We start from the raw sequence: 25,447 nt of genomic DNA, 5'->3' as shown, positions 1-25,447 counted from the left end.
AGAGCGACACTGACATCTGTCCATTTTGAAAATCAACTTCTTTTGAAGATGAACAAGATATTTTTCACTTTAAAGTGATGATTCTGGTTGTTACTTTTGGTGCTGCTTTTTCCTGTGTTAATCGTGTTTTTATATTTTAGTAATTTCATAGTATTCATATCTTGCTAAATTCATCCTAGCACATACTCCTTGTTCATGGCGGCCACAGCACCCAAACAAATAAACTTCATAATTCTCAAAATTCTGACCCTTTGTTTTTTTTATTGACAGCATTTACTTTTACTTTTACTTTCAATACTTAAGTACATTTAATATCAGAAAATTACTTTTGATACTTAAGTACAAAAAAAATCAGATACTTTAATACTTTTACTCAAGTAGTATTCTCATAGGTGACTGTTACTTTTACTTGAGTAATTTTCCAGTCAAGTATCTTTACTTTTACTCAAGTATGACTTTTGGGTACTTTATACACCACTGCCTATTTGAGACAGTAAAAATAATGATGTCGTAAAAATATAAAATGATATTACGAAGAGGTGTGTGATTCATGACAAACCTCTTCGTAATATATAATGACCGTTTCTCAAATGAAGAAGCCACAATGATGGAGCATTTTCGAGAATAGTGTTGCCACTGGGTGTCACGCTTCTGCCGCGCTGTCGGTGAGCTTGACGATTGGCTGAAACAGCCGACCACGTCCACGTGCCCCGGTGACGCCCCGGACTTTCCCAGCATGCAGCGGGTGATGTCTGAGGAAAGATGGCGGAAGGAGGAGCGGCAGATCTGGATACCCAGAGAGGAGAGGTCGCGGCGCAGTTGAAAACACAGCTGAAAAAGGGAGACACTTGGTGAGACTTGAGTTGGAACCTTTTCAAAGGTTTCCCGTGGCCGTGGACCGGCTCGGCCGATGCTGTCAACGCCACGGAGGATAAGAAAGCCGAGCTGGCGGCCCGTGTTGACAGTTAGCTTCGACTTAGCACACGGGAGCCTGTGTGCTTCGTGTGTGTCCGCTCGGTGTGCTAGCGGCGCTGGAGCTAACGACACACTGTCAACGCACCGCGGTGGTCGCCCCACATATCATTTAACGTCACATGCCGTATTCCGGTGGTCCCCGTCCGCTACTTCCGCATTATCATCTCGTTTTTTGTCTCGTGACATAACTCCAATGAGGCTGCACTTTGCTCATCTAATCTAGTTAGCAGGCTAATAGCTAATTGGCTAGCCTACCGCAGCACTGTTAAGTGGTTCTCCAGCCGGTGGGTTCGTCCGGCGACTTTCGGCAGGGCGGAGTCGGAAAAGAAGCACCTGTCAGAGCCACAGAGCCAGATGGCCAGACATGCGGCAACCTGACCTGAAGTCGGCTGTGACAAATATCAATCTGTGTTATTTTCACCTCGTCAAGTCATATTTTTTGACAGCGTTGACAGAAAGGTGCTCTTCGCCTCTTTCTGGTATCACCTATTTAACCAGGGAAAAAAGAAATGGTTACACCTCAAAAGCTCGTTGTGTTGTAGATCGATTATCAGTGTGCCATCTCGTTTTATCAGAGCTGAAATCATAATGCTGCTTTCCCCCTCTGTAGGTACCTGGTGGACAGTCACTGGTTCAAACAGTGGAAGAAATATGTGGGATATGACAATTGGGATAAATACCAGATGGGTGACCAGAATGTCTACCCAGGACCAGTTGATAACTCCGGTCTTCTCAGAGGTAAGACGGACGATGCTTCACCTCCTTGGGCATTAATTCACAATGTGGAATATATTGTAAATGCTGTGTGGCTTACCGGGCCAGGATGGCTTTATCATTCTGGAAGTAGTAACAAAGAGTTCAGAGGAGAAGCGGAACAAAAACAACATTGTGGACAAACATCCAGCGAGTAGCCTTTTTAGGGGGTTCATAGAAAGCTCTCCAGCATACCTTTTTTCTTCTTTTGTGTCGTTTGAGACATTCAGTGCAGGGATACGGCTGTAAATGCTGTCCCACAATGTGCTTTCCCTCCCTCCCTCTGTCGGCTTGCTTGTTTCTCAACCGTTCTCTTATCCCATCCTTGCCTCTAGATGGGGATGTGCTGGCCATCAAGGAGCACCTCATCGATGAGCTTGACTACATCCTGGTCCCCACAGAGGGCTGGAATAAACTCATCAGCTGGTATGGATTAACAGAGAATCAGGAGCCAATTGCACGAAAGGTACGGGTTCAGTCATTAGCATAAGGCTATGAATAAGTTACAGGTTGGAGCACGTTACGCTCCCTGTATTGTGAATATAACCAGTGGGGCATTGCAACACCAGCAAAGGCGGCTTTCTGTTGTGCAGTTTGATGGTTTTGTTTAGTTATTGCTATGGTGTTGAGCTTGTGTCGGGATAAAATGGAGAAACGAGTGCGTTTATGACCATTTGAGATCGGGATATCAGGTGTTCGGCATAATTTTAATAGAAACTTGAGGTCTGTAACATAGTTACTCAACAAAGCCGGCCAAAGGATACTCGGTAGCTGCTCATTATAAGTCTCAAGAAATGAATTGAAAAAGACAGTCCGGCACAACAATTTTGTAAGGAACGAAATGCTTCAGGCTTGTGACCCTAAGAAATGTCGTATATATTTAATTGAATTATTTAATAAGACATACGCTTCTGCTATTTATTTTAGGTGTAATAAGTACTTTCACAACGATAGAGTGGAACAAACATGATTAATTAGATGAAAAGTCCATTAATGGCGCCTACAACTTCAAAAGACCCACAGTCTCAAATCCCCACTTCAAATCTCGCTCGTCATGGCATCATGTCTGAGGAGGTTTCTGTGCCCCTCTATCGTTCTCGCTCCCCCCCCCCTTCCATTGACCCTCCCATTTTGCCATGTATGTCGTGAGACATATCGAGTGGCTGCAGGGTTTCTATTTTCAGGCGACGTTCTGGATGACTGAAAAGCTACATGGAGCGATCTGCGAGACACAACATGCAACAGGTTCATTATTAGTTTTCCTCTTCTTTTGAACTCCTCAGTCCTTGTTTGGGGCTGCCATCTTGTGGTGCGGATGGAACGCAGGCGTTGAAAAGGATTTAGCAGGATTGTAGTCTCAGGTTTGGCGCTAAGTTTCCTTCCGTTGTCGTCCTCTGGTGCGATATGCCCGCACCGGCGGAGTGGTCCTGCGGCGTTCCTGTTTTTGATGTGGAGGAATGCAGGCTGAGGTCACACTGAGTGAGGCAGCGATAGCTTCTGAGAGGAGTGTGAGAGGCATACGCAGGACTGAAGGAAGGACGGTGGTGGGTGGGGTAAATGGTTTTGGCCCGGCTCTGATTTGACAAATTCTGCCAGAGTTTGGCGATGAGTTGGGCTTTTGCTCCGAGTCTACAAACACATGGTGTTGTGCTGAGGGGTAGGTAGGAGGGGCCCACCAGGGGATTGGGGTATGGATAGGGGCGGGGAGAAACTGAGGTGTGTGTGTGTGTGTGTGTGTGTTGGAGGGGGCTCAGAGGGGAAATAAATAGGCTGGGACCCTTCAGCTGTTTCCACGCAGTGTTTCTAATTTAGGCACTCTGACGCTGCTCCTATCAGGTGAGTGGTATCTGTACTCTGTTAGCCATGAGAAACAGAAGCTAGTACAATCCCAGATTTACACTTTTCATTGTTTGAGATCGCTAACAAATAATTATCAAGAGGTCATGTCAGAAGTGTATCTTGGACATACCACGACGTAGCGATCGCAAATTTACTAACTCCTATTTACAGAATAAACAGCTCATGGATACTGTTCCACGAGGGTTGTTTCTTTTATGATGAGCAGGAGGCTGCATTTTATCGAATATAGTGAATTTATAGAATTTCTGCAAGTACTTGATACATATATATGGTACATAGATATTTAGTTATGTACACAAATACAATGTATTTGACTCATCATGGTTATATTCAGATGATGTGGACAGTTATTCTTTTTCTGTTTTCATAGTGTAATTTAACTCCATCTCAAAACATATCTGCTTACACTGGCATTTGGTTAATTTAAATACTCTGGCCTACTTTTTATCTTCTCTGTATATTTCAGTGCACCATCTTTCACTGTGTATTGTACTTTGCCCTTTTAACTGTTGATACGTTTGTGACACTCTGTCTGTGATAAGTGCAATATCAACAAACTTTACTAACATATTCATTTGTATTTGTTCTTCCCCAGGTGGTAGAACAGGGTATGTTTGTGAAGCACTGCAAGGTTGAGGTGTACCTGACAGAGCTGAAGCTCTGTGAAGACAGCAACATGGACAATGTGATCACCAGGCGCTTCAGTAAAGCTGACACAATAGGTAGGCCCGAGTCACTCCGGAGTCTCTGCCGAGTTACACTGCCAACGAGTTCAAAGTTGACTTGCCTGATTTCATATTTTAACTTGGATTTCCATTGTTTACATTTCCCCTTGTGTTTTGATTGCGGCCACTTTGAATACAACCGTCATGATGACACACGCACACTAATAAGACGTTCTCTAGTAGTAATACATCAAATGTTCCCCTTTTGTAGTTTACCAATAGTTAATTTAAGTGAAGGCAAACTCATGGGGATTTCTGTTCTTAACCAACAGTTTTTTTCTTCTTAATATTTACACTTTGCTGCAGACATGATAGAGAAGGAGATGAGGAAGCTGTTCACCGTCCCTGATGAGAAGGAGACCAGGCTGTGGAACCGGTACATGAGCAACACCTTTGAGCCTCTCAACAAACCAGACAGCACCATTCAAGATGCCGGCCTCTACCAGGGACAGGTAGGGACTATTTCTAATTTGAATGGTTTGACTGGCTCTGCCGGTTTCATTACCGTGAGTCAACAAGAAAATTAATTGTGTATGAATGGAAAATCAATGCAGAGCTGTCTAAATATGATTGTTGATGGTCATTATTCCTTAGCTCAGTGAAATGTGCCCTAGTTTCAATCACTTTTCTCAGAGAGCTTATCCCTATTTGTGATCTCTGGCAGTCAGCTCTTTGACGCTTTAGAAAACCCTTTTTTCTGCTTTGTTTGAATCTGTCCAACACGTGGTCACTACCTGCAGAGGGCAGTCTAACTAATCTCAGTACAACGTTTTTAAATACCTTTTATGCTCAATTCTCTTGAAGTCTCTACTGCCTCTACTGTCCTCCCAGTTTATCTTGTTTCCAATGTATTGTTGGGAACCAAGAAACCGTGACACAGGGTTGTTATGCTGCGTTCACACGCGAATATTGGCAACGCTTTACTCGCCCGACTTTGAGGTTTATTCATTTCATTCGCACCATATCTTATCTCCGTGGCTTTACTCCGTGGAAACTAGAGATGCTCCGATCAGCATTTTTGGGGTCGATCACCGATTACCAAAATCATGATCGACCGATTGCCGATCACAGAATGGCAGGGGAATGGTAATCTTTTATCTATAATCTAGCAGAGTTCGCTTTGTTTAAAAGGCTGCCGCTATCAGTCATTCATATTCATCCTACCAATTCATGTCTTGCGAGTGTGTGTGTGTGGAAAATAGATACCGTTTTTACTTCACGGGTTCCACCCCGAGGGATTTCAGAACGACAAACATTACAAATGGCAAATTTGACATCTTTGTCAGACACTTTGAAAAAAATTCCACACGGGAGAAGTAATTTTGCTTGCCACTGCCCAGCTCCGCTCTGCTGCCCGTTTGCCGCGCATGCAGGTGGAAAAAGTCGCGCAATTCGGCAGCCGATCAATCGGAGCATCACTAGTGGAAACAGTTATGACGATGTCGGTGACGACGAGCGGAGCGTCTCAACGCTGATTGGCTTTCGCAACTTGGCGTTTGGGTGAATTTTTCTCCAAGTTGAATGAGGTGGAATTTCTTGCATCGAGTCATTTCTGCCTGCCGGGCCATTCGGCGAAAATTGCCTTTTTTTCCGCGTCCGTGCATTGGCTTGGCATAGAATCTACTCACGCGGAAAATCTTCAATGCTTTTGGTGAGAACGCAGCATTAGAGTAGTAAATGCAATGCAATTTAAAATCTACGGCGATGGCAGAATCCGATTTTATCAGAAAAATAATATGAAGTAGATCAGTGGTCACCAACCTTTTTGAGCCCAAGATCCCTGACCTCCGCCTTCATGACCGGCAAGATCTCCCTATTGAGGCGTTGAGAGAAAACGACAGTCCAGACTGGACTTATGACTTTTTATTTGGCCTAATTGTCATTTTGGTCCAGCGTTCAAATTGATGTGACCAGGAACACAGAATTTAAGTGTAATATAACAAGTAAGATATTTGTTAACCGCACACAATATGAACAAGAAAAAACACATTTGCAATGAGCAGCTGGATGAACTACCAATATAAATGTTGTATTTATTTACATGTTGTTGCCTCTGTACCTGGACTCTAGCAATGACAATAAATTGAATCCAATCCAGTTACAGCACGACACTGACAACATCAGTGGTCCCCAAACTACGGCCCGCCTCCACATTTGGACCGGCCCCCTGAACAATATCAGAGACGCGTTCCGATTTATTATTTTCTTCACCTGGCCCGCTGCCGTTGAGATTGCAATGAGATGCGGAGAAAATGTGAAGTGGTGCTCTTCGTAATAAAACATCTTTGATGGACGTGTCGCATCTCGGCCAATCAGCGTTCAGATGTCCACAGCGTTTGGGAAGTTAGGTTAGCTTGAATGTTAGTCTGCTACATCTGCTGCTGTCACGCTGCACGGTGTATCGATACTAACAAAGTACCCGTACGTTAAAAACAATGTGATTTAGCATATTTTTAGTATCGATACTTCATTAAAAGAGCGATCAGAAAATAGTTTGGGGACCCCTGGACAACATGATCAGTCAGTGCAACTCATGTAAGTTCAGCTCTCATCATAATGCCATCATGTCATGTGACTCCAGTCAGTGTGACGGCTGTGACTGAACTCTGTCTGTGAGCTTGTAGTTAGTTCATAATCACAGACAGCCAGTCTGAGGCCGTTTGTGAGCTGCTGTCAGTAATCCAGCTCCTGGTCTTTGATTTGGTGATTTTTTTACTCCACTGACGAGTTTTTCAGGGCAAATTTGGTATTCATGAAAGTTTTCTCATCTGGGATTGATTCTGAACTCAGACCGTGAGTGATTACATTCACATCAACTCAACAGAGATCCTCAGATTTAAATAATTATAATAATAATAAATATGAGAATCACTATTTGTGACTCCTGCATCTGTCCCTTTTCAAATAATAGAATAAATTCAATTGCAATCACTTTCAAGTAAACCAGATTGCTCCATCAGACAAGAACAAAAGCTCAATGTTGAGCTTTTGTTTTGAAGGACAACAGCAGAAAAGCCGAACTCACGGAGGTAAGACCTGGCAAATCGCCAAGAATCTCGGCTGTCGCGCATGCGCAGGCGTAATTTGTTAATGCCGTAACGTAAACATTTACACGAAGGTACAGGCATTTCAACATTTATTTATTGATGACTTAGGTTTATGTCGGTGTACTTTGAGCTTGTGCAATATGTGAAGTTATCAAGGTCTTTCTGCATTTCCCCTGCGCCCCACCTGCAGTGGTATGTTCCCCTCTTTCAGGAGCACAGCTGACAACACGGCTGTGTAAGCGAACCCGTTTTCAGGCGTTCATGAATCAGGCGGAGATCTTTTCTGACGTCAATCTTCCAGTCAGAAAGAAAACATTTCAGAAGACACTTTAGAAAATGTTCGCAAACAAGGAACAATGTGTTCCTAAATTTATTTTAATTTCATTTTGGAGATCGACAGGGAACGTCTCCGAGATCGACCGGTCGATCGCGATCGACGGTTTGGCGACCACTGAAGTAGATGATTTAAATCCCCGTCTTGAATTTCACTTGAAAAGTCTGTGGAGTCACGTTGGCACTGTGGTACGGACGCCTGTAATGAGTTGGTTACAACTTCAAAACCCACATCTGTTCGTCGGCTGCCACGCTAGGCAATCGGCCTCTTATGTTAAGCCTCTTAAACTGTGCACGCATGTCCTGGCATCCACCCGGCAGCCGTCCAGAACTAGGGTTGGGTACCGAAACCCGGTGCCAATATGGTACCGGTTCCAATACAACCGGTATTAACCGAAACGCAACGCACATTTCGCTGCTTCTTTCCGGTGCCTGAGCCGATTGAAATTGAAAAAAACTATTGTTGTGAACTTCTCTGGTGACTCCGCCCTGTCAGCAGGTTACGAGCCTCTCATATTTAAGTTTGACAGCGGAGGCGTGGCCGTGTGTGACTAGTGAGCCCGTGTGGAGCACACCAGCGTCAGGCTGGGCGCGATGGGGAGACCTTCACCGGTCCCTGAACACGTGGAGACCAATTATGACGAGCAGCCTGAACTCAGATTAGTACCGTAACGTTGATTGCAAGTCTTGCATTCATAAAAGTAGGCCAAGAAATAATAAATTAGCCATTATAACCATGTTTAAGCTAGCTCGTAGCTAGCGCTAGCTACGAGCTACGAGCGTGACAGTCTGCTAGCAGATGTGTTGATGTCCAGCGATCCCGGCTGTATACCCGGTGTTACCGGGAATATAATGACGGAGGAATAAAGACCGTGGGGCGTCACTTTGTTTCAGTGTAACTCGCTGTCAGAAGCTAAACTTTATTTGTCACGTGTCATCTTCAGTACCTCTGATTGGTTGTTCTCTTTGCCATCAAAACAGTGACAGGATTAACCCTATAAAGTCTGCACATGACAATACATATCACATCATATCATGGAGAACATATATTGTGTATGTTAACAGTCTGATATCCGTTGTTTGTCAGTGCTCCATGATAACGGCTTCTACAGGAAATATGGCCAAAGAGGTTTTTAATGTCCTCATTGTGCGTAAAAAAAAAAAATCGGTTCAGGCACCGTTTAGGCACCGGTATCGTTTTAAAAGTACCGGTTTAGCACCGGTATCGGAAAAAACCCAAACGATACCCATCCCTATCCAGAACACACACCGTCTCTGTACACGCCCAGATTAAAAGTAGACACCTGGCCACAACGAGCCGCCGGGCTTCAGATCGCGTGGCTTTGCCGTTCACCAGCAGCAGCTGTTCCAGAGGATTGTGGAGCCTCGGACGAATCGTCCCCATGGGACCGTCCGTCTCCGTCTTTCCCCATTTTGAAAGCAGCAACTTGTTGGTTCTGCTAGTCGCCTTTAGGAAGTCACCGATGGATCTTCACAGTCTGTCATCATGTCTTTTTCTGATTTAATTGTGAGGTCTTTGGTCAAAATCTGAAAAGCCCATGAAATGTAAAAATAAGAGGAAATTATCCTTTTTAGCTCCGAGTAAAGACGTCATCTTGTGTTTCACAGTTTGGTGTCTTTAAACTTTCCCTCCTCCGTCTCCCACAGATTCTCGTCATAGAGCAGAAGAGTGAGGATGGCTCATGGCCGCGAGGCTCCACGGCACCCAAGTGAGTGAAGGGCGCAGCACCTGTCTTTTAACCACATAAATAGAATGCAATTATCATGCGGTATTCAGACACTGTTGATGTATCGGTAGTTCTCACATATGTGGTGTATTATTGAGCTGCTAGAGATGTTTTACTTGGTTAGTTTGAAGGGGGGTGAAAATAATATGATGTTGCACATCTCCAGAAATCTTTGTTATGGAATCATTCTAAAACACCTTTCAGTAGCTGCCTCTTTGGAAATATTATGGTTACACCCTTTTAAAGTTTCCCTGCGATATCACCACAGCACCTTATCATCTTCAAAACGTTCCTGTCTATGACTCCTCCCTCCACCACTTTTGCCTGACCTTTTGTTGCTCACATATCCCTCTTATTTGTTTGAGTTAATCTTTTATTGACACTTACACACCTTTCTGGTACGGCTCCCTATTTTCTCTACTCTAACTCACGATATATTCTTTATCTTTTTGAAGGTCATCTGGTGCTTCCAATCTCTCTGCTTTGCCAAAGATCTTGCCTTCATCTCTCACAAACAATCATAACAGCAGCTTCAACAGCAGGAAGTAAGGCCTAGTAGTGGGTTGAGTAGCTCAGGGGTGGATTGTGGTTGCCCCAGACAGAGATGGAGTCTGAAGTGCAAACCTTCACATTAACACCACCTAAATATCTTCTCATTTTGGCTTCCTGGAGATCTTCCTCCAGAAATTCACGCAGAAATGAAGTTACTTCAGTTTGATCTATTTGTACTTTTTTTCACTGCTTCGCTTAGTTTGCACTCATCCCTAAACTCATCGTACTAACCGAATCAGCTCTCAGTATGAAGTTTGTTGAATTTTGTCTTGCACAGGTCCATCTCTGCCTGTGGTTCAGGTCTTAAAGCCATCTTGTGATGATTCAGCTGTAAAAGCTGAAGGCAGGGAGGGAAGGGGGGTGGAGGGTTTACGAGGGATTGATCTTTTTTTTCTTCTTCTCCCGTGACAGCAGTGCTCTCTGTAAATGACCCCATGGTGCCTTACTCGGCATTTAATCTTGCTAGTTGATCGTTTGCATCTGATTTGCTCCCCGACTGATTGATACCTCTGGCTAGGGCTGCATGGTTATTGTTCATGCAGCAATTATTTTACCAATTAATGTGTGTTACAAGGTCTTGATTTCACCGTTACGGTCTTGTACACCACTTGATACAAAATATGGTTCAAATGATAGAATATGAGCAATGCATTTGGGGCTCAAAGACGAGTCTGAGACACGCTTGATATCCAGACAGCAAGATGTCCTTTAATGAACTGAATTGCTTTCATATTCAAATCTAGAAGGACTTTCCAAAGTCTGATCCATTTATGTTGCTTCTTGTGGTATTTTATTTTAAACTTGGCCTAAGTGAGGTTTCTCCTCTTAGTTCTGACTTTAGCTGTGAGCGGGAAACAAAACCATTCCCCCTCATTGGCCAATGCAAAGGAATGAAGCGTCCTCCACAAATGCGCCGTACCCGGTTCACCACGACATCCTCCTCCAGGGTGCTGTGGCGGCCAATCAAATATGTGCAAGCGGACATTCCTGGTAGATGACTACATTACACGAACCGCGTATTTCTACAGTCGACCTCGCGACTGCGGCGATGAAAGATGAACTAATTGTTGCCATGGTAGCTTCAAAGAGTTGTAATGTCTGTTTTGTGCACCCGTGTTCTCATGGTTCTGTCACTCAAACTAAATGAAACGGTCCTGGATCCTAATTCATATCTCAGCAAAAAGCCCACAAACAACGCAGCCCAGGGTGGGAAATTTACTTTTTGTTTTTCCCCCACTGACTGAAATCCAGGGGCATTTAAAAATAAATTGGGGGCACTTTTTGAAACTTGTGTGAAATAACATTTAAACTTTGTTCAAAAAAAAGACAAAATACTTATTAATATCATATTTATTAGAGGGAATTATGGGGGCATTTTTGTGCCCCTTCTAGTGATATCAGGGGCAAAATTATATTTCTTAGGGGCAGTTTTGCCCTTTGCCCTGCTGACGCAGCCCCCTTATGTTGTTTGAACACAGTGCATTCTTCAGACTGAACTTTTGTATGTTATTACAACTTTCAAGTCATAAAATATCTGCACTTTACTGTAGCATGAACCTTCAAACCCATTTATCTTAAACCAAACGTGATGCTTTTAGTTCTTCGACCATTTTCAAATGTTGCCCCCTCAAGATTTTGCTGCCCGCATCCTCATCTTTACTCTCGTCTTGGTTGGGAAACTGCCGCACCGCATGAGGAGACCACGTGAAGTGTGCTGTTAATCATTCAACCTGAACATCACAGCATGAGCTTAATCATGCAGCTCAGGTGGAAGCCTACATTTTGTGAAGCTTAACCTTTCTTTACCAACATTAAAAAAGAGAGGCGGAGCTGAAGCGTGTATGTGGTCAAATCACAGAAACGACTCCGATATCAATCAGTCGGTCTAGATTTCTCGCCTTGCTAAAATGTATTGCTCACTTTCTTTTCAACTCTCAGTATCTGTTTGCTGTAGCCCAGATTGCGGTTTTTTGCTGGGATCCAGAGGCTCCAGCAGCCCTCTGCCACAGAGCACTGCTCGACTGGGTGGAGCGTTTGCCTGTGCTGTCTAGTCGACTTTACTGTCCCCTCCTTCCACCGTGTGTGTGTGTGTCTGTGTGTTTGTTTTAGATAAAGACTCTGATAACATTGGAAAGCTGAAATAACAGCCACAGACTTGGCCACCCTTAAGCAAATTTCAAGATTGAAAAAGGAAGCCGGGTGAGCTACACACGCTAGCTGAAAAGAAAAGCTCCCCAATTATTCTCCAGTACAATACTACTGCCTTGTACTTTCCATTTGCTGTAGTTATCTTTTCACAGCTCTGCATTATATTGTTCGGTGGCAGTGGCATCTTTCCCTGTGTAGAGTGGGTGACTTGGGGAAATTGGATCTTTACTCCCAGCAGCCCTCCAATCCCTGATTCACAGGAGTGCCAGAGCTGTCGGTTCCTCTGAATTATGCATGGGGCCTCTTTTTTCCCTTTTTTTCTTTCTCTCATACGAAGCATTCCGCAAAACACTTGTCTTTTTGATTTTGCGGTTTTGGCCTCGTCGGTTTAGCCTCAGTAGTGTTGCTCTCTAATAGCAGTAAGTTTCAGTGTCAGCGTCTCTCTCTGTCTGTCTGTCTGTCTCTCTCTCTGTCTCTCTCTCTTTCTCTCTTTCTATGCATGTGTGTGTTACCTCCCCTTGCCCCCTGAGCTCATTGGGATGCACACGTTCTGCAGTCTGAGTGACCTTCAGAATACATTTCATCTGCTCCCCTCATCGCCTGCCTTCACACACTCGCATCCCGGCCCTTTTCTTCAGAGTTTTCTCCCCTTATTTATTTACACCCTCCCTTTTAGAAAGCTTTCTTACAGATAGCCGTGGCATATTAAAGAGGATGAAAGAGGGAGTGTGTGTTTGAGGGATTATAATAATGTCACAGGGTGTCATTTCAACAGGGAGAGGCGGGGGAAACGAGAGCACAAGTTGTGTGTCGAGATGAGAGAGATGGCAATATAATGTGTGTAAGAAAAGGGGGTAAATGTTGCCGTGAGTGAATGTGTTAATGCGTGTGTGTATACGTGTGTTGGAGAGAGAAAGAGAGAGAGAGAGAGAGATACTAAAGAGTCAGGCCTGTGAATACTGCAGCCTCAGCTGGATGCAGTGGATCAGCTGCTCCCTCCATCCCCATCTAATTTCTCTTCTGTCCCCCCCCATCCCTGTTCTGTCGGCCCCTCCCATATTCTCGCTCGCTCGCTCCCTCTCTCGCTCTCTCTCTGTGTGTGCACCTCTAGCTTCGGTAGCAGTAGTCTTGAGCATCCTTGCTGCTGCTATAAATATCTGCTGGTAACCGCAGAGAGCAGGCGGGACGGGACAGCGCAGGACGGGGGGAAGAGATCTGAGGCAGAGAGGATAACAGGCGGCCGAGCTCGAAAAAGAAGAAGGGGGAGAAGAGAGGACAGGAGCTGCTTAGTTAGCTCTCGGAAAGAGGAAGAGTGTGTGTGTGTGTGTGTGTGTTAATGCTTCCTATGATTTGATTATTGGCCTGGCCGGACTTGGAAGTCAAATTCTTGGCCTAAACTTGCTTCGGACTATATTCTAACAGCTACTGGAGCTGCACTGGGTTGAGCTGAGTTAACATTCGGATCTTGAGTGGAGATTGGAGCTGGACTTTCCGACGCGGCTCCCTAAATACCAGGCGTTGCACATTTGCATGCACCGAACCTGAACCGAGCCTAACCAGAACTACATCCAGGCTGCTGGTCGTTCAGTTTAGTGCGGACATGCGGGCCGGCATGGGCCGGGGCGGGGCTGAGATGTCATGCTCCTCTGTTGCTGGTGGTGCCTGAGGCCAGAGGCGGTGGAGCTGGACAGCAGGAGGGTGGACCACCGCGTGCTGAACTGCGAGGCCAGCGCCTCCACCGCCATCGCAGCCGTCTCCCTTGACCAGTGGGAGCCCAAAACAACCACTGCTGCCTTGCAGCCCTCCCAGAGGTCTGCTGATTGCTGCAGTAGGGGAGGCGTAGCTTTCACACTCGGATTGTCTAGGAAGCCTGAGAAAGTGTTTTGGGGGGTTCTCGTAGGTCTGGATTGTAGTTTCTTTTGTCAAAGAGAAAGTAGTGGAAGCTGAAGCTGCATATTTCGCCTGTTGGTATTTTGTATGTCTTGTTGCGTGTGGTGTGTTAACAGCTTCATCTCATTTCGCTTAACATAGATCTAGCATCGTCACATTAGGATGTTCGTGACCTTTTCTTCACTCATTTAACAAACCCCATTCAACCCTGTATACTGTGCCTGTTTGCTTTTGTATGTTTATTGCACAGTGTGAAGAATTCAAGCTATAGTCTACCGTCCTACCATCCCTACAGCAACAGCTATGACTACTCAGACCAGAGCAGGCAGAGTGAGCGCTCGGGCCTCTGTGGACTCTCCAACCTGGGCAACACCTGCTTCATGAACTCTGCTGTGCAGGTAAAAGCATACTTATTCTAACTCTTCCTAAATGTGCTCATGAAGTCTAAATGAACCGAGGCTTGTGGTTCCTCCACACCATACAATAGCACCGTGTTTCTCCTTTAACTTGTCACCATTCTGTCGATGTAAACTGGAAAAGAAAAGTGACTGCACAGCAGTTCAGAATGCAGATCTTGTGACGAGCCTAAATCCTGATTATTGTCCTCTCCTCCTTTTGCATCTCCGCAGTGTTTAAGCAATATCCTTCCTCTGACGGAGTACTTCCTCAAAGACAAGTTCACAGAAGAGATGAATGAGGACAACCCGCTGGGCATGAAGGGGGAGATCGCCAAAGCTTACGCCGAGCTCATCAAGCAGCTGTGGTCGGGCAAATTCAGCTACGTCACCCCACGGCCTTTCAAGGTGAGACTACCTGGGAAAACTTAGTAGGTTAGGAGTAGTTTTGTATATTGGGGTTACAATCTAAGCAGTGCACTCCTTTTACACTTTGGAAAGGAGACTAAACGATGTCACCCACAGTAAGGCAGTTGGAGCAGAAAGCAAAAGTAACCATACGCATCATTGCTTCTCTGAAAGATACAAAGTAGGAGCGAGTAGGAAATGAGCAGAACCAGAATGGCCTATCACACCAGTGTAAACGCCTGGTGAGTGAAGGGTCTTAAAGCTACAACCAGTTTCAATCCTGAATCTTTTTTTTTACAATAACGATTTAACGAGTTGAAAAAATAACCTCGTTGATATTATTAGTTTGTTTGAAGGCTTTTGTCGAAATGTGAGGGCTAAATCGAAACTAAAACCGATGGCCCAGAAAGCATCCAAGTATGTCAAGTGATTGTGAAAATAGACCAATTTAATTTAATCTGTCTTTGTTGGGCAGAAAATATCTTAGTTTGTCCTTTTTCTTCTGTTTTTGTGCCTTTTTTTTGTTATTTTCTTTTTGTGTCTTCCATCCTGCAGACCCAGGTGGGCCGCTTTGCTCCACAGTTTTCGGGCTACCAGCAGCAGGACTCTCAGGAGCTGCTGGCCTTTCTCCTGGACGGCCTTCACGAAGACTTGAACCGCATCAGGAAGAAGCCCTACATCCAGCTAAAGGACGCCAACAGCAGGCCTGACAAGGTGAGACCTAAAAGGCTTTGCACATGTGTTCAAATGTCTCCCCGTCTTAAAGTATATGTAGCTGGTAAACATTTCAGATTAATTGACGGATTGTTCAAGCAATCAGTTGCTCTGTGCTGGAGAATGCCCTTCTTGTTTTTACAATTTTATGTTTTACACACTTTCATATTGCTATTTTATGTTTTTCTGTTCATCCCAGGTGGTGGCGGAGGAGGCGTGGGAGAACCACATCAAGAGAAATGACTCCATCATTGTGGACATCTTCCACGGCCTTTTCAAGTCCACCCTGGTGTGCCCCGTGTGCTCCAAGGTCTCTGTGACCTTCGATCCTTTCTGCTACTTGACCCTGCCCCTGCCCATGAAGAAGGAGCGGACACTGGAGGTCTACCTGGTCCGAATGGACCCTCTGGCCAAACCCACACAGGTAACGAGCGTCGCCTGGAAAGCAGCTGCACGGCACCGAGTGTTGTACCCTGGCATCATGATTTTGTGCGACGCGTTTCCTTTTCAGTACAAGCTGACCGTACCGAAAGTGGGCTACATCTCCGACCTGTGTACCTCCCTCTCCAACCTGTCTGAGGTGCCTGCTGAGAAGGTATAAACACCACAGTCTGCTCCGACATCTCGGCAGACGGCATCGACCAAAATAGTGCATTCTGGTTTCCACTGTTCCCCCCCACCCCCACCCAGCTTCAGCAGCTAATGGGGAATATTTATCCTGCAGTGTACTACATATAATGAGGATTCGGTTGATGTGTCGCTGACATCTCGGAGAGTCTTCTGACTGCATTTCCCTTATTTCCCAGATGATTGTAACTGACATCTACAACCACCGTTTCCATCGGATCTTCGCCACCAACGAGAACCTCAGCAGCATCATGGAGAGAGACGATATCTATGTGTGAGTGTCGTCGTCCAAAGTTTTAAATGCCATCTGAATTCTAACTGAATGTAGGTGTGTTTACCACATTGTTAACAGGTTCATCCTTTCGTCTGATTTATCCAACCGCATCATTCATTGGTTTAAGGAACACTAGTACAACTCTATCGACTGTTTTTCGACTTTCATTGGTGACGCTTTTGGCCGTCGGCCAGTTTAAAGCGCTGGATTTGCCAAGCTCAATAAGTATGCAGGAGTTAGGTATTTCCCTTTGCCACTAACATGGAGCATATCCACTGACTTCACAACGGACCACACTTGTCCCTGCAGATTTGAGTTGGCGGTGAACAGGGTGGAGGACACGGACCACGTGGTGATCCCGGTGCACCTGAGGGAGAAGTACAAACAGTCGGGCTACAACCACACCAGCACGCCGCTGTTCGGACAGCCCTTCCTCCTCACCGTGCCCAGAGCCCTCACCGAAGACAAGCTCTACAACATGCTGCTCCTGCGCCTGTGGTGCGTCCATGCGTCTCTGTGTCGGCTCATTGTTGAACGTTGACATTGTTGGCCTATTGCTTCTCAACTTGGATGGCCGCTTGTCTCCGAGCCGCCTTGACTGTCAAATGTAAATGGTTTTGTGTTTGCAGCCGGTTTGTGCGATCTCTAGTGGTGGAGGAGGAGGAGGAGGAGGAGGATAGTGAAGAGACACAGCCGTCCAAACCACACGCCGTTAACGGTAACGCCACTAATGGACTGCTGGAGGAGGGGTCGCCGAGTGAGTGCACAGCCCCCCCCCCCCACACCCCAACGTGTTCTAGTCAGATACTTGTAACAGTTCTGGCCTTTTCCAAATGTCTCTTTGTGCCGCAGAGCATTTGCAATTGAAAGTCATTGCTCTTTAGAAGCAGCCGCAGCGCTTTTAAAGTCCTCTGTGTGCTCCCTCAGGCGAGATGGAGACCGGCGAGATGGAGACCGACGAGCAGGACGACGAGTCCAGTCAGGATCAGGAGCTGCCCTCCGAGAACGACAACAGCCAGTCTGAGGACTCTGTGGACAACGAACAGGAGAACGGTGTGGTCGGCTCACAGAACTCCACCAAAGGCCAGCAGACAGCAGGGCTCAACAGGAAGAGGCTCTTCACATTCCAGTTCAATAACATGGGAAAGACCGACTTCTCCCTCATCAAGGAGGACACCAGGCAGATCCGCTTTGACGAGGGCCACCTCCGACTCAGTGGTAGGAACTGGGGGAACAAATCCTCACATTATATTTTCTAAATAAAAACAAAATAGATTCAGAGTCGTCGTCTCTGATCCAATCGGGAGTTATTGATCGAGGGTCATCGTAACTTCGTATTCACATTCTCAAATAGTGGAGCACAGAAAAGTAAAATGAATCCGTTTGTAAGAAGCAAGATAAATGACCATGTCAATGTGTGGAGGAAATAACAGACTGAATGATGGTGGTAAAAATGACGTTCTTTCTTTTGACAGACCGCTCTTATCTCTCCTTGGACTGGGAACCGGAGATGAAGAAGAAGTACTTTGACGAGACTCTTGTCGAGGTAAAGCCAACATCAGGGGACATTCTCTGGTACAGAGATCCAGTATTAATACAGCTGAGCAGCTGGTGCTCTTTCTTTAAGTACACGCAGTGTACAACAAGTGCAGTGTGCCATGCTGTGACAACATATGGCAATGTGACCCAGCCAGGAGCAGCAGGAGGTCTCGGTCTTGTACTAAAAAGGTCCCTGATTTAATGTCTGCTGCAGCCACGGCATCCTTAAAAAAGAAAAAGGCTTAAAAAACCACCGCTTATTACAGGATGAGCCGTTTGTGGCTCAAATGAAAATGTTCCTCTTAAGATTTACGACAGTGTTTTCTTTTTACACATGCACCAAACGTGTTACTTAAAGGTGCATTCAAATTAAGCCGTTAAACCAAAGACACTTGATTAGTCCATGTTTGAACTTGTAACTCGTATCCACTCATATCCATTCCGTGAGACACAAAGGGACGATGAGAGAAGTTGTCTGACTGCATATTTGTTTGTGTGTCTGGGAGCAGGACTTTGACAAGCACGAGAGCATGGAGTACAAGCCTCACAAGAAGGCGTACTTCAAGCTCAAAGACTGCATTGAACTTTTCACCACGAAGGAGAAACTGGGAGCAGAGGACCCATGGTGAGAAACGCGTCACTAACGAGGAGGTGCCCCCCCCCCCCTGAGTGCTGCGGCGCGTTGGCTCAACTGCATCGTGCGTCCTGTCCCGTAGGTACTGTCCGAACTGTAAGCAGCACCAGCAGGCCACCAAGAAGCTGGACCTGTGGTCTCTGCCGCCGGTGCTGGTGGTCCATCTGAAGCGCTTCTCCTACAGTCGATACATGAGGGACAAGCTGGACTCCCTGGTGGATTTTCCACTCAGGTACAAACTGTCACACTGTCACACACCCTCAGATCGAGCAGGCTATACATCGCTGCAGCAGAACACTGCATTCATTGTTTCGTGTTCACGTCATCCACAGAATATGCAGACCACATACAATTGTTTTATACATATGACAAAAAAAGACGATAAAAATAAATACAAGTATTTAATGTTTACCTATTTCGTCAGTATTTGGAGTTATGATGCAGAATGTCTTGAGTGAAAGATTGCTGATTGATTTGAATTTGCAGGTTAAGATATCAGATCCCCTTGCCAGTCAAAATATGATTTTAATTTTATTGCTAAACCAAACAACATCTTGACAGTCGTGTGTTGCCCCAAACATACTCACCAGGGTGACGTCTGCTCCTGCTAGCACTGCAATGTTTTGCCATTAAAGCTATGTCGGGTTTCAGTTCCTTAAGTACCCTGAAATACCTCAGAAACCTTTATGATGTGGCGGTACTAGTGTATATCTTGGTTTGTACTCTAGGTTGAAATGCACTTATTGTAAGTCGCTTTGGATAAAAGCATCTGCTAAATGACATGTAATATACTGCATTTCCTCCAATACAACGTCAAATAATTTATTTGCACTAATGACCACTTACGGTACACAATGTGATGCGTTTCCTGCAGAGACCTGGACATGTCTGAGTTCCTGATCAACCCCAAGTCCGGGCCCTGTCACTATGACCTCATTGCTGTGTCCAACCACTACGGCGGGATGGGTGGAGGCCACTGTAAGACACACACACACACACACACACACACACATGCAGAGCAATGTCTGACAGCTCTGTGTTCCGTTATGCGCCGACACTTTGCAGCATGATGAAGAACATTGCTGCTGTGCAAATCTATTATTCATCACATGCCTGGCACCCAGTGATTGCAGCAGGCCAGCGAGCTTGATGTAAACATGAGTCTTAACTAGTGTTGGAGCTTTGTTTCACCACTAGTTTGCCTTCAAGGCTTCTTGACCTAAATTCTGTCGAGTTTGCGTTGCCATTCTGTCACACGGTGGCATCGCCGTACTGATTGATTAAAACCTGTGATACTATTTTCTTGTCTTTTGATTTTTCGCCCTGCTCAGACACGGCGTACGCCAAGAACAAAGACGACGGGAAGTGGTACAACTTCGATGACAGCAGCGCGTCTCCCGCCAGCGAAGATCAAATAGTGGTGAGTGACCTCGTTGGCAGAAGCACGACTGTATCGTCACTCATCAAAGCGAGGATGGTTCCATTTATTAAAGTGATGCTGTACTTATGTTGTCACTAATTGGAATTCATTATTAGATTGTTGATTTGACAAAGACACCCGAATGCGCTGATGCGCCCTGAAAAACAAACAAAACAACACTAATAAGGATCAGAGGACATTGAGCGTGTTGAGAAAGTTTGTAAAGGCCTTTTCCACCTCACTACCCACCGACGATTAGACTAGTTAATTAGTTTGTCGGGTTCACGGCAGAATCACAGCTGATGCTGTTTAATCACTCGGCAGTAACAAACACCTTCTGCCTTTTGGAAAATGTGTCTAGTCCGTACAGTCGTGGAAGAATATAGTGAAACATGCGTGTGTGGGTACGCGACTGACGCTCTCATTCATTCACTGACATGATTGTGAGATATATATATATATAAATAAACATGAATTGCTATAGGCTGATCTAGTTAAATACATATTATGGTTCTGATACGGCTCGACATCCAAGGTGAAAACCTCCGTAATGGAAAGTCTAAAAATAACCGTCTTTGTTATGTTTCAGAATTCAGATGATGTTCCCACAGCAGCTTTGTCTTGGTTGTGCGTTGCTCGCTCACGTTGTTCACTGTCTTTTTCTTTTTGTAGTCCAAAGCCGGCTACGTGCTTTTCTACCAGCGCCAGGACACGGTGAAGGGCACCGGCTACTTCGCTCTCGACCGCGAGGAAGAACAGGATGTGGAGGGCGAGGAGGAAGGAGAGGATGGGGAGAATGAAGGCGATGAGAGGCAGGAGAGAAACACCCCTTCGTCCTCTCAAGGTGCCTCTTGTTCTGCCTCGTCTGCCGCCGCCGCCACTCCGAGTGACGAGGAGGACCTGAACGAGAACCGCCACAGAAAGAACGACAACGAGCAGGCCGAGGAGGAGCAGGAGGAGCAGGAGGAGCAGGAGGAGCAGGAGGGGAAGGGGGAGCAGGAGAAACAGGCGCCCAATCGAAACGTCACCATGAAAACCAACTGAGGCGATCGAGGACACGAATACATGGAGAGAGAGACGAGGATCTTTCCATCCAAAGCCATATGGACACACAGCATGGCAGCGGGCGCCACCGGTCCCACCCAGCGGCTCGGACTCGGCCGCTCGACAGGCCGAGCCGCTGCGGGGGTGGCGACTGTTACGTCGGGGAGCTGCCGCGGGACGCAACTCTTAAGAAATCAGGGCCCTTCTCTGTGGTTGGATCACTGTGTGTGTGTGTGTGCGTTTCGTCACGTCCATTTGTTTAGGATTTGCTCACCTGCTCTCTGGAAAAGAGTCACAGAAAGACATTGGAGGCGAATGGAGAGGCGTCGCGCTCTCAATCGCCCCCCCTTTGCTTTTTGTGTTTCTTGTTTATATATATATATATATTTTTATTTTTTTGAGAGCAATGCATTATTGGAATTTAATTTTATTATCATTTAGACGGTGTAAATATTTTAAAGAATTAATTATTTCATGATGCGCTGAAACCTTTTGAACTTGCACAATCACCAACCAGCCACCTTTTTTTGTTTGATGTATTATTGCCACACGGACTGCAAATGTGTCCCATAAACATCTGAGGGCTTCAGGGAGCAGCGAGCAGTCTGGACTTCACGTAGAGAAGTTATACTTATAGTTTGTTTTATTAAGTGTCGAACAGCCAAACGCTCTTGGCTTTGAGCTGCTGCTACTGCTGTAATCTTGCATTTTTAGACGGATTATTAGTATATCGGCATGAACTTTAGCGATGTAAGGTCCCGCTTCAGCCGTCTCTCTCTGGTCTCCGTTGATCTGGAAACCTGCAAATTAAGTGGGATTTTGAAGTTATCCAGCTAACTTTGCAAAAAAATATATATAGCTGAACAGATTCTAACTTTGCACATTTTATCTGCAAAAAGAAGAATAAGTAGTGCGCGTTTCACTCTGTCTTAATAACTCAACATAATTTGCAGGGATTGCAACAAATCTGTTTAAAAGTTAGCTGGCCGACTCTTAAATCCTCCGCCACAAAGCTCTGAGTTATTCACAGGTAAAGGCTCTACCACGACTCAGTCTCTCTCTCTCTCTCTCTCTCTCTCTCTCTCTCTCTGTGCTCTTCATATCCGAGGCGCTGTGAGATTAGGAACATCGGTGATCATCCGGCATCAGATGGCCCGTCTCTTGTTTCGGATCACCTCGGCCTTAACTCTTAATCTCAGACCGGTCGCCTTTTTTCTTTGCACAGAACTAATCTCGCCCTCTTTCCCGCACGGCCCGGCCCGGCGCGCACAAATGCCCGTCTGGTTTGTCTGCTCGTTGACATCGCAGCCACGTCATCTCGCCGCAGGGGGCCGGAATGTACGTTGAATGGTATGAACACCGACCAGATGTATGTCGGTGATGCCTTTTTTTCTTCTTTTCTTTATAGGGCCAGGTGGTTTTTATTTTTGCAATTTTTTTTCACGGCGCCCTATTTTTGGTTTGGTTGAATGATGGTAACGGGTTGTTTGCCTTTGGTATTAGCTGTATGGTGGGGAGGGGGGGGGTTAAGATGCTTCTTTGTGGTCCTGAGCTTCTCGGCATGGAGGCAGGTGGTAAGGGGGACAGTGGGGTGAGTCTGCCTGAAAGGCCGACCAGCTTTTAGGATCATGATACAGTGAACATATTTTGTGGCAGATTGTTGCAGGATATTCCTCCATCAATGTGACTCATGATGAAACTATTCTCTTCTATGGTGGAGTTATGTGTTTCTTTTTCTACCTGTTCTTCCATTGTAAACAGCATTAGCGTCCCTGTTGTCGCCTCAGAATATTAGATGTGCACCATGCCTTTATACCAACTTCAGACCCCCCCCCCCCCCCCATCCTGACTGAGTGAGATGTGATTGCTACTATAGGCTTATACAATACTGTACATAAGAGTTCACTCTGTGAGTGCACATTTGATAAAGTTTATTTATTTATATGTAAGCCTTTAATAATAAACATACAATATATTTAAAACCTTGGCCAAGACCTGACGTGTCAGGCGGGAGATGTGGCTCGAGTCCATACTAGTTGGCGAGGTTTTGCTGTGCTCTTGGCAGGGAGGAAATATTTTTCAAAAAAAATGTACAAAAAAAACAAAAAAAAGGAAGGGTCTGGTTTTGGGACTTTTTTTGTAAAACAAAAAATAAATAATAATCCAGACATCCTTGCATGAAAACATAACGAAGGGGTTCCAGGTTTGGCTGCACTTGAGTTCACTTGGGTTTACATTTGAAATGTGCATGTGTATTTATACACAATCTTCAATAAAGTTGTGTCAAGCTTCCTTCGGCTCTGGGGTTTCCTTCCCTGTGCACTGCAGTGCTTTGCTCCGTGTCTCCTTTCCTCGGCAGACTTTGTATCAAGTGTTCATGAATAATTTAAATTGCACATGTTCGTTCTCACATGGAATGATAATTGAATCATTGCAGTAGTTTCGCCCTTTTAAGAATTACAGGAACATTCAGACCCTCTGAATCATCGAGTTGAGTTAAAACAAAGCCTCGTTTTATTTAGCTCTGCTCCAGCAGCGACTGCAGACTGGTCCGCGAGGAGGAACACGGTGTTCTCTCCGTGTTCTGACTGGTTCTCTGCCCGCTCACAGCTGGGAGGTTCCCCGGAGCAGCGGCTCATCCTGCTGACCAATAAGGAGGAGGAAGAAAAGATCCATCTGTGTGCAAAACAGTGGCTCACTCCCTCGGAGAAAACGGAAACAAATGTACTAAAGGTCGTTTTGACTACATGTATTTTATTATTTTTTTATATCGATTTGTTGCCAGTATGAATACATTTAGCAGATGTTTATGAGCTGAGGAAACAAATAAGCTATTTCTGTGAAAAATACAAATTATGAACATGTCATAATTATTATTATTCTCCATTTATCCTAGCAAATCATCTGCTGACAGGGTCCAACTTCTGCGTCACTTGCAATCATGTTCTGCTTCATCACATGAAGAGCTTGTCTCATACCTCTCGTGTCAAACAGCTCGGGCACTGCTTCGTGAAAAAAATCCCCCAGTTTGAATGCTGAGGGCGCACGGGTTTTGGGGGGGGGAAACTCCGTCAGAGTGAGACCTCAATCTTTTCGCTGATCTTCGCTCGTGCCAACACCCGTCCTGATGTTCCCCGCGAATTTTATCCACGCCGCTCTGCCAAATCCACTCATTCTCCACACCTACCTGACATGCGGCAATCTCGGGAGGGAGGGGAGAAAACGCGAGAGAACCCCGCGGATTGGAGGTGTGGATTTGGTGCACGTTTTTGTGTTCGGAACCGAGCCGTTTTTTGATGGCGGCACAACTTTTCCTCACGACGCAGAGAGCGAAACGGACAACAATAGATTATAAATCATTCTGCTGCAGTTCCAGCTGCAAGGTGATGCCCGGGGGACGACGTGGAGCTTTGATTTTTTTGGCAGTTTCTCACATCCAAAAAAATCCCGGTAATATTTATATAACGTTGTCACTTTTTGGTAGTCTGTCTCGTGCGCTTCATAACGCAAACAAAATACTTTAATCGACGCTTAAAATAAACGTCTTTTATTGTGGTATTTAATAATGCTGGACATTGCGATGTGTTTATGGGGATCTTTGCATGCGTAATGTATTGTTGTTTGACGTCTGCAGCGTGGTTGCAGAGCCGAACTGTGCCGATCACACACTGATATCTTCGCGAGGCTTATTCGTGTCATGCTGATATTACTGTGTAATTCCATTTTGTAAAAGCAACATTAATACCTTTTTCTTTATTTATTATTATTTTGCAACGTGACAAAGCGATGCGGGTCGCCTGTGCCGCTCAGGAGATCCACGGAGAGCCCCGCGACCCGCGGGCCTCACCTGCCATTTACCGTTCGCCCCCGCGGTCATTTGAGCAGAACAGCTGGTTCAGGAAATGTGTGAAAGGTGCGGGAGGTGTTTTTTTCTTTTCTCTTTTTTTCTACGGGTGGGGTTTTTGTCTGACTTTATTGCGGCCACGTTTTTTTTTTACGCGCACGCCATCTTTCCCCTGTCTGTGCGCTTTTACGCACAGCGAGACGGGCCGAACTGGGGGATTGGAAATGGAGTGAAGAGGACAAAAGGCAAAGGCAGAGAGCACCGGGGGCCAAGCGCTGGGTGAGGTAGTAGTTTGTGCTGTTGGTCGGGCTGTCATGTGGCCCCATGTGGAGATGACTGCGCAATCTACTGCCTTGCCGGCGCTGGCGACTTGCGACAGAGGAGTGGAACCAGATCGGCGTTAAGGACTGAGCTCACTGTTTGTAAACCGAATACACTGGCGGTCTCCATGTGACACCGGTGGGCGTAAATACTCAGTAGGGGGGGCACATGTGTTCAAATGCAACCTGTGTGTAAA

The 25,447-nt window shown here is 45.6% G+C and overlaps 1 protein-coding gene across 5 annotated transcripts; it reads left to right on the top strand.

Moving 5' to 3' along the window:
* The first annotated feature begins 762 nt into the window (after window positions 1-762).
* Window positions 763-23,378, top strand: LOC130200467 (ubiquitin carboxyl-terminal hydrolase 15-like). 5 transcript variants are annotated; one of them, XM_056424791.1, is made up of 22 exons: window positions 763-851; window positions 1,586-1,713; window positions 2,064-2,194; window positions 4,184-4,310; window positions 4,620-4,765; window positions 9,362-9,423; window positions 9,897-9,986; window positions 14,327-14,429; window positions 14,661-14,834; window positions 15,390-15,548; window positions 15,748-15,972; window positions 16,060-16,143; window positions 16,355-16,449; window positions 16,759-16,947; window positions 17,079-17,206; window positions 17,377-17,667; window positions 17,925-17,995; window positions 18,498-18,613; window positions 18,705-18,854; window positions 19,497-19,600; window positions 19,954-20,042; window positions 20,715-23,378. In XM_056424791.1, exons 1-22 carry the CDS (start codon window positions 763-765, stop codon window positions 21,084-21,086), a joined length of 3,123 nt encoding a protein of 1,040 aa, XP_056280766.1. In that variant the 3' UTR covers window positions 21,087-23,378. The 5 variants fall into 5 exon arrangements, with proteins under 5 accessions (XP_056280766.1, XP_056280765.1, XP_056280768.1 ...); XM_056424790.1 differs by having other exon boundaries at window positions 14,282-14,429; XM_056424793.1 differs by lacking the exon at window positions 9,897-9,986.
* Window positions 23,379-25,447: the final 2,069 nt, after the last annotated feature.

The sequence above is a fragment of the Pseudoliparis swirei genome, chromosome 10 (assembly GCF_029220125.1).
Source record: "Pseudoliparis swirei isolate HS2019 ecotype Mariana Trench chromosome 10, NWPU_hadal_v1, whole genome shotgun sequence".
In the NCBI taxonomy this organism is placed as follows: Eukaryota; Metazoa; Chordata; class Actinopteri; order Perciformes; family Liparidae; genus Pseudoliparis; species Pseudoliparis swirei.
Note: the sequence above shows the minus strand (reverse complement) of the source record. Positions and strands in the feature narration are given on the sequence as shown.

Coding starts and splice junctions, on each gene's coding strand:
- LOC130200467 (XM_056424790.1), top strand. CDS start 763: ATGGCGGAAGGAGGAGCGGCAGATCTGGATACCCAGAGAGGAGAGGTC. Junction 18,614..18,704: donor CTGGGAGCAGAGGACCCATG/GTGAGAAACGCG, acceptor CCTGTCCCGTAG/GTACTGTCCGAACTGTAAGC. Junction 18,855..19,496: donor CTGGTGGATTTTCCACTCAG/GTACAAACTGTC, acceptor CGTTTCCTGCAG/AGACCTGGACATGTCTGAGT.